Source organism: Cebus imitator, unplaced genomic scaffold (assembly GCF_001604975.1).
Source record: "Cebus imitator isolate Cc_AM_T3 unplaced genomic scaffold, Cebus_imitator-1.0 Scaffold223, whole genome shotgun sequence".
Lineage (NCBI taxonomy): Eukaryota > Metazoa > Chordata > Mammalia > Primates > Cebidae > Cebus > Cebus imitator.
The window spans coordinates 2,226,635-2,236,002 of record NW_016107538.1 but is presented as its reverse complement, the minus strand read 5'-3'; the positions used below and the strand labels follow the sequence as shown (position 1 = coordinate 2,236,002).

The following is a 9,368-nucleotide window of genomic DNA, read 5'->3' as shown; positions in this document are numbered from 1 at the left end:
ACACACACACACACACACACACAGACACACACACACACACACACACACACACACACTCCTAGCAATGCCAGGTGGTCGGTTAGTACAGGCAGGTGGAAATCCCACCATATAGAGGGTGCCATACAGGAAGCACTCTACTTCCACACGGACTGGAGAATCCCTTTCCCCACCTTGGCCCAGCCTGGACAAGCTCTTTCCACTCATTCAGGCAACACTAACAGGGGCCAGTAGATAACCCAGAGCAGACCAAAATAGTGCCACAAAGGCTCTGAAGACTAGATAGTCACTGGAAGCACAGCCCACCACAAAAAGTAGACCAAGGCCTAGATACTATATTCTAAACCCAAATAAATCTTCTAAAATTAAAGATTTAAATAGACTCCAGAGTCTTTTAATATCCAGAATTCAATCCAGAATCACCCATCACACCAAGAAATAGGAAGATCACAACTTGAAAGACAAAAGAACAATCAACTAATGCTTATACTGAGAAGAATCAGATTCTGAAATCATCTTACCAGGATTTAAAGCAACCATCATAAAAAACAGTTTCAATAAGAAATTACAAATGTTCTTAAAACAGATGAAAAAATAAAAAATAAAAAATCTGCACTCCTGCTTGGGTGACAGAGTGAGACTCTGTCTCAATAATAATAATAATAAACAAAAAAATAACCCCAAAAAATTATCTGGGCTTGACAGCACACACCTGTAACACCAGCTACGGGAGGCTAAGGCAGGAGAATCCCTTGAACATGGGAGGAAAGGGAAGGGAAGGGAAGGGGAAGGGAGGGGAGGGAAATGTTACAAAAAAGAACCAAATGAAAATTATATTATTTAGTAATATACAATGTATATTATTTAGTAATATACAATTACTAAAATATTTTAAACTCATTGGATGGACTTGATAGTAGAGTGGAGATGACAAATAATAGAACCAAAGAACTTGAGGGGAGATCACTAGAATTTACCCAATCTGAACAACAAAAAGAAAATGGACTAAAAATAAATGAACACAGCCTCATGGGCCTTTCTTTGGGACAATGACAAAAGATCCAGCAATCTTAACATCAGAGTCTCAGGAGAGAAAAAACGGGTGGGACTGAGAGTATTTAAAGAAATAGTAGGCTGTCCACAGTGACTCAAAACTGTAATCCCAGCACTTTGGGAGGCCAAGGTGGGTGGATCATGAGGTCAGGAGATCAAGACCATCCTGGCTAACATGGTGAAACCCCATCTCTACGAAAAACACAAAGACTTATCTGGGCATGGTGGCACATGCCTATAGTCCCAGCTACTGGGGAGGCTGAGGCAAGAGAATCACTTAAACGGGGGAGGCAGAAGTTGCAGTGAGCCGATTTCGTGCCACTGTACTCCAGCCTCACAACAGAGTGAGACTCCGTCTCAAAAAGAAAGAGAGATAGTAGAAGATAATTTCCCAAATTTTGATTATTTTCCAAACTATGAAAGACATGTACTTACAGATTCAAGAAGCTGAACAAACCCCAAATAAAGTCAAATAAATTCCTAACAAGATACATCATAATTAAAATGCTGCAAACTTTTGAAAGATTAAAAAGTTACTAACAGCAGCAGAGAGAAATGTTTCCATTACATCTGGGGAACATCAATTCCATGACATCAGGTTTCGTGTTTGAAATCATGAAAGCCAGAAACAAATAGCATATTTTTCAAGGGCTGTCAACTTGAAGGAAAAAAAAGGAACTGCAAACTGTGAATTGTATCCAGTTAATTATCCTTCAGAAATGAAGAGGAAATCAAATCATTCTCAAATGTATGTAAACTAAAAGAATTTGTTGCTATAGATTTAGCCTTAAGGAATGACTAAAGGAAGTTCTCTAAACAAAAAACATAATAAATGAAAGTATCATGGAGTATCAGGAAGGAAGGAAGAAATAATAGAAAAATTTAAAATATAATTAAATACAGTAGGCCATACCTCTCCTCAAGTTTTACAATATAATGTCGATTTTTTGTTCATTATGATTTTTTAAATCTTGAGTTTAATTTTATTAATAATAACATTGTTATCTGGCTATTTTTGTTCATATTAGGCTGGTATACATTTTGTAATAACTTGGATTTTAATATTTTTGTTTTGCTTGAATCCCAATGTATGTTTTATTAAAAAATATTGCTGCACTTTGTTTTTTTTTTACTTATTAGTTTTTTTGATAGCACAGTTAACAACAATATATCATATATTTCAAAATCATATAGAAAAGAACGTTTCAAATTTTTCCAACACAAAGAAATGAAAAATATTGAAGGTAATGGATATTATAAATACCCTGACTTGATTATTACATATCCTATGCATGAAGAACATTTCAAATTTCCCCAGCACAAAGAAATGATAAATGTTGAAGGTGATGCATATCCTAAATACCGACTTCATTATTACACATCTTATGCATGTATCAGAATATCACATGTACCCCATAAACACGTACAAATATTATTTATCAGTATTACATTTTCTTCTTGTAATCAGACCTGCTATTGACAAATCAGGTTTATTTATTTATTATTTGTTGAGAAGACACAAAATGCCAACCGCTGTTTTTAACACTGAGGATTTTTCTTTGTGATTTTTTTTCTTTTGTTTTTCTTTTGCTTCTGGAAGGCATTAGAATTTCTTCTTTAATAGATTTCATTGTAATATGTAGTGTCTATTCATAATTTTGTTTGACTCTCTATGCATACTTTCTCTTTTTTTCTTGAGATGGAGTTTCGCTCTTGTTACCCAGGCTGGAGTGCAATGGCGTGATCTCGCCTCACCACAACCTCCGCCTCCTGGGTCCCGGCAATTCTCCTGCCTCAGCCTCCTGAATCGCTGGGATTACAGGCATGCGCCACCATGCCCAGCTAATTTTTTGTATTTTTAGTAGAGACGGGGTTTCACCATGTTGACCATGGATGGTTTCAATCTCTTGACCTCGTGATCCACCCACCGTGGCCTCCCAAAGTGCTGGGATTACAGGCGTGAGCCACCGCGCCTCGCCTCTACGCATACTTTCAATCTGAAGTCTTTAATTTTTAATTTTTCCATAATTCTTGATTATTGTTTCTTAAAATAGTACCTCCTCTGTTTTTCTTTCGTTCTTTGTTCTCATTATATAAAATCTAGTCAGTCTCCATACTGCTTAACATTTCTTTCATATTTTTCAACTTTTTTCCCTGATATTTTATGGAAGTGTAGAGTTCCCTGGCCTGATATTCTAGCTTCACTAGAATATTCTAGATATTCACTCTTCAATTTTACATATTCTGCCATTCAACCTAGTATTAACCATTATATTTTGACACACGGTTTTGTTGTTTTTATTTTTATGACAAGTTCTTGCTTGATATTTCAAGTATCCTCCTTTATCATTCTTAGGATAGCTTTTTAAAAGTGTATATACAGGCCACACACCTCTTAGGACCAAATGTAGAGTTGCTCAATCCAACAATTTTCCCACTTCCAGAGAATCTCCAGATTGGATTTTGACAAAGATCCTCTTTTATGTTAGAAAGTTATATTAGGTAAATTTCCCTGCATAACAATATTGCCACATACTTAGTGGTTCAAATAACACAAGTTTATTATCTCATAGTTCGTATGAGTGAGAGTTGGGGCACAGCTTAACTGAGTCCTTTGCAGCCTGCTATCAAGATGTCGGGCAAGACAGGGTTCTCATGGGAAGACTCTACAAGGAATAATTTCAAGCACACAGAGCTGTCCAAAGGGTTCAGCTCCTTGCAGGTTGTGGAACTAAGGGCCTTCCATTCTTGCAGGCTCTTGGTTGGAGGCCATCCTCAGTTCTTTCGGCATATGGGCCTCCACAACATCACCACCACTTCATCAAAGCCAGCAAGAGAGGAGTCTCCTAGCAAGACACACATTAGACTTTTATGTCACCTTTATTGTACTGTATTGGTTACAAGTGAGTCCCAGTCCATATACAAGAGGAGGGGATTGCACAAGGGTGTAACTACCAGGAGTCTCAGATAATGAGAGTAACAAATCTCTTTTGGGAACTGGAAATTGCCTTTTCCTGACGTTTCTAAAAGCCACTGAATGGTTTTAAGCAGTAAAGTAATAGCATATGCTTGTTTTAGAATGAGCACTAGCCAGAAAGTGTTGAGAACAGATTGGTGGTAGAGAAAACCCTAGTTAGGGAATCCAGTTATCAGGCTGAGACGGCAATCCTAGTGAAATGGTGGTGGCCCCAACTAAAGCAATGCTACTGGGAATATAGAAAGATGGAAAAATTGGGGTTACTTAAGATACAATGAATAGGACTTGGTGATAAATAGACGATGAGATTAAAGAGTTAAGAATATTCAGGTTCTAGCTTGTGCAAATGAGTGAGTTGGCAGTTAACTCATTCACTGAGAAAAGGAGGGCAGTCTAGACACGAAGTTGGAGGTGGATGGGTTAGTCCCCTGACAGAATTGGAGAAACTATATCATGATCTCTTGAAAGAACCACTTTTTATGATACATTTAAACTCATTTTTATGTCTGCAAAGAACCTGTTGCTCAAATTTGTTAAAACAGCATCAACCTTTTCAACTCATTTTAAATACATGAATTTTTAGGATTACAAATAGTCTGTGGATCCAGGAACATCGGACTGAGCGTACAAAGAGGGACCTGCTCTTCCTAAAAATATCTGTCATATGTTTTGAAAGCAAACGATGAGTTCTGGGAGGACAAAATATGGATAAAAACTACGTATTTTAATGTATCTTACACTGGAGTAATTTGGGTTGAACTCATCAGCCTTTTTTTTTTGAGACGGAGTTTCGCTCCTGTAGCCAAGGCTGGAGTGCAATGAATGGAGTGATCTCGGCTCACCGCAACCTCCGACTCCCGGATTCAAGCGATTCTCCTGCTTCAGAAGCCTCCTGAGTAGCTGGGATTACAGGCATGCGTCACCACGCCCGGCTAAGTTTGTATTTTTAGTAGAGACAGTGTCTCCATGTTGGTCAGGCTGGTCTCGAACTCCCAACCTTAGGTGATCCGCCCGCTTCAGCCTCCCAAAGTGCTGGGATTACAGGCGTGAGCCACAGCGCCCGGTCGAACTCTGCAGTCTTAAGCACTGTGCCGCAGGATCTTGTGCAGACAAAGCTAGGGGACAGACCGGACTCGGATCTGCCTCTCCGGTGCTCCCTCCTTCCCCGGACCGGGGTTGGGTGGGGGTGGGGGGGAAGGAGGGGCGGGATCAGACACAGGAGATGTTGCATCATACTTTCGCGAGACGGACACAGCTCTTACATCCTTCGCTTCTCCCAGCAGCACAACGGGTGCTCCCACCTGCGGAGAACTGGAGTCTGGTGATGCCCAGGGGCTTCTGGGAATTGTAGTTCTGGGCAGAATGAGGGCAACCCGCCTGGTTCCGCTCCTTCTTACGCATGCGCGACTCCGAGCTGGCCCAAGAAGTTCATACCCTTTGTGAAGCCGGGGATGGGAGGTGAGTTAGTCGCGGTGATGTCGCTCATCTCCGCTCGGCCTCTGCGGTGGTTCCCCGGGTCGTTCTGCGCCGGGTCTGTGCTGGAGTGTGCGTTTGTTAAAGGGGCCTCGAGGGCATACCATGAGCCCCGTCCCTTCTCTCTCTAGCCTGATCCTCTCCTCCGGGGACGCCGTTGTGCGACGGGCGGGGCGGTCGCGGGGTCCTGGGCCAGTACCCTCAGCACGGCGGAATTTGTCCATGCTCCCGATGCCCCAGCGCCACCTCTTCCAGGCGCCCGGTCCCCACAGTGACAGCTCCAAGCGGTAGGGACATCTCCAAGCGGTGGGGACAGACATCTGAGGACCCAGACTCAGGGATGCTGTCCCGGGCTTCCAGGGTCCAGCTCCGTAGGACCGAGGCAGATTCCACCGTGAGGAAGAAATCCGACCCAATCTGACCCAGTCGTTTCATCAGAGCCCAGGAGGGAAGCCAGGAAGTGGGACTACGAGGCCCGGGCTTCTAACTCGTCTGGCCAGAGAGGTCTGAATTGGGGTGAAGAGCAGAATCTCCATAACAAGGAGGGGGTGGTGATCATGGAGACAGAGTTGACTGAAATGTCTGAGAAAAGAGGTGAGAATTGCGGACATGTTGAACTTGTGGGCGTGAAAGGGCGAAATTTCTGCTTCTGAAGGGAAAACCGTTGGCTCAGGGGAGGTGGTAGTTGGCTGGCTTGTCTCCATTGTCTTGGGGATGGATGGGCTTTTTAAGTGAGACTAGAGGGCTTGGTATGGGAGCATTGCCCTTTCCATGGCAGCTGGACACACAGTGGACCCTTCAAAGCTACCCCCAAAATGTGAGTGAAATGTTAACTTCTACGGCATAAGCAACAAAGCCTCAATTAATTCATTTTCTCATGTACTCTTCCTCCCAAATGATTATCTCATGCTAGTCTCCATTGGGGCTGAGAATTCAGCTCTTTGGTTGGCAAAAATATATTGTTTTACATAGAAGAAAACAGGCATAGTAGTCAGTGACTGACTTCATTTCTACCTGACCACTTTCATGAAGGTTGTGCTGTGACCTCCTATATCAGAATTCCTCCTGGGGTGTTTGTTAGATTTCTAGATTGTACCCCAGGCCCAGCTAATGCTTATTAATTTGAGGTGGGGTCCAGCAATCTACATTATAAGTAAGCTTTCAGGGTGAGAACAATTGAGCTTATTTCTCTGATAATTATTTAGTATAGATTAAGCTGGGAAATTAAGTGACATATTCTAATTTCTAGATCAGAGGATGCCATCTTCCAGAATGTGTTATGATTATAGCAACTGAATTTGAGCCCGGAGTAGCAGTATTCCTGTACATCCTGGGACGAGGGTGCTAGGGGGAGGCTGGTTTTGGGCTACCTTCAGTCTCAGTGTTTGTGGGGTGCACATACAGGATGTTGGAGCAGTTTTTAGACTTTTTATCTGAGTGGCTAGATAAGTCTAGGCCTCATTATTACTGCTTTCTTGCCGTTAGCTCTGTTTTCCCAGGATTCTCCCCATTTCCGAGAGAAGAGCACAGAAGAGGGAGAAGTAGCTGCTCTGCGCCTCACGGCCAGATCCCAGGTGAATGAGTCTGTTGATTATTGGAATTACACCTTGTTTCTTAGAGTACAGATGTGTTCCCTTCTTTTTGATGTGGAGTTTCTTTATCCACTAAAACCTATCTACGGAGCTGAGTTCTAAATCTAAGAGACTACTCAGGAGGCTAATGAACTCAGAAGAAAATGTTTTTTACTTACTTATAGCACTGGATGGATTTCTTCCTCATTTAGTGTTTATTGCCCCTCAACAGAAGGGTATCAGGTAAGCAACATTTCCCTTTCTTAGCCTACTATGCTCATTTCTGTGCTTGGTAATGTGAGAAACTATTTTAAATATAATGTGGTAATACCTCTCAAAACTTGTTTCTCTAGATGAAACAGGATGTATGTGACTTTAGCAATTTAAGAAAGCACTTAAACGCTGAAGTGATTGTAAAAATAATAAGTACTCACATAGTTCAAAGAAATGCTGGAAAAGGAAAACCTATGAAGGCATAATTGAAAGAGTTACAATTAGAATCCAGCCCTCTGAGATGATGGAAGCTAAGGTATTATGTCTGCAACTTACTTTTCTATTGTTAGCCCGTCTCTCCCAAAAGGTAAACAGACAAATATTAAGAATTTTTATTTTAGGTGGTGATTGTGCTATATCAGTGATTATTATATTCTTCATTAAACTTTTGTATGTTTGAAAAGTTTATTAAAAGAATTTGGGGCTGGGTACAATGGCTCACACCTGTAATCCCAATACTTTGGGAGGCTGAGGTAGGCAGATCACCTGAGGTCAGGAGTTCAAGACCAGTCTGACCAATATGGTGAAACCTCATATCTACTAAAAATACAAAAACTCGCTGGGCGTGGCGGTGCATGCTTGTAATCCCAGCTACTGTGGAGGCTGAGGCATGAGAATCACTTGAATCCAGGAGGCAGAGGTTGCAGTGAGCTGAAATAGGGCTGCTATACTCCAGCCTGGGTGAGAGTGAGACTGTCTCAAAAAAAAAGAAAAGAAGTTGAGTAGGAAAAAAGGAACTTTCCGTGATGTGTATGGCTTACCACAACCCAGAGATTCCTCAATCAGCCTTTCTCTTTGCTTCTATAATCCAAAGTGTAAAAAGTAGATGCTGCATGTTTGTAGTGTTTGTAAAAGTGACTTTTCAATATCCTTTATATACTTGCCTGTCTCCATTGGCTTCTCAACTTGAAGTCTTGAAGACTAATAAAGTCTTCAAGAAGCTTTAAGTTGCAGCTAATGAAATCAATTAAAATAGGCCTAAGTGAAAAGAAGTAACTAATGTTGAACAAACTGAAAAATCTAGGTCTGGCTATATATAGGGCTCAAGCAAGAATGTTAAAACCTGTTTCTTCATTTACCGACCTTTTCTTTTTTCTCCATGAGTCTGTTGTCAAGCAGGTTTTTCTCCTAGTGTTGGCCTCTAACAAAAGTTTAGGCTTAACATTTTCCTGTGTTGAAGGCCAGAGAAAAAGGGCAGATTCTCTTCTAGTCATTCTTGCAGAAGTGCTGGGATTGACTCTAATGGGATATTAGGCTCATTCCTGGATGAGTTATTGGCCAAATCTAAGTGTAATTCTCTATAGAATATACCTACACAAACACACACACATATACCCCTACACACACACACACGAGCATGCACACATCCCACCCATGAGTCAGAGTTGGAGTCAGTACTACCTGAACTACACAGACTCAAAGTAGCCAGGCGTAGTAGCTAGGGGAAAATTAGGGCACAGGTACCAGAAGTGAACCTATATTTTAGTACTTTGATATTAGATTCAACACTGTTACAGCATCAAAGTGATTGAATCTATTAATGGAAAATTTTAAAAGCTGTCTTTGTTCTGTTTGGATTTTTAAAATGCAATATTGCAGCTTTTTTGCTTATTAGAATTTGCCTGGGCTATTTTTTTTATCTTTGATTTATTAGATTTTTTAAAATATTAAAGTTTTAATTCTTGCTCATTGTAATGAAGTGAACAACACAGATAAACAGAAATGTAAAGGTAATATACCAGGCGCAGTAGCTCACGCCTTCAATCCCAGCACTTTGGGAGGCCAAGTTGGACAGATCATGAGGTCAGGAGATTGAGACCATCCTGGCCAACATGGTGAAACCCCATCTCTACTAAAAATACAAAAATTAGCTGGGCGTGGTGATGCGTGCCTGTAATTCCAGCTACTTGGGAGGCTGAGGCAGGAGAATCACTTGAACCCAGCAGGTGGAGGTTGCAGTGAGGTGAAATTGTGCCACTGCACTCCAGCCTGGCTGCAGAGTGAGACTCTGTCTCAAAAAAAAA

General features: G+C 41.4%; 1 protein-coding gene across 4 annotated transcripts in view; it reads left to right on the top strand.

Annotated features, from left to right (window-relative positions):
- Positions 1–5,289: 5,289 nt before the first annotated feature.
- The window catches only part of ZNF286A (zinc finger protein 286A), a 28,012-nt gene continuing 23,933 nt past the window's right edge, over positions 5,290–9,368 (top strand). The window contains exons 1-3 of one of the 4 annotated variants that reach the window (XM_017496833.2): positions 5,290–5,485; positions 5,861–6,094; positions 6,986–7,074. In XM_017496833.2, coding sequence (XP_017352322.1) covers positions 6,058–6,094; positions 6,986–7,074 — 126 coding nt within the window. In that variant the 5' untranslated portion in view covers positions 5,290–5,485; positions 5,861–6,057. Of the gene's footprint in view, positions 5,486–5,860; positions 6,318–6,985; positions 7,075–7,181; positions 7,315–9,368 lie in introns of those variants that run through there. The other 3 variants (XM_017496831.2, XM_017496830.2, XM_017496834.2) reach the window with 3 other exon arrangements.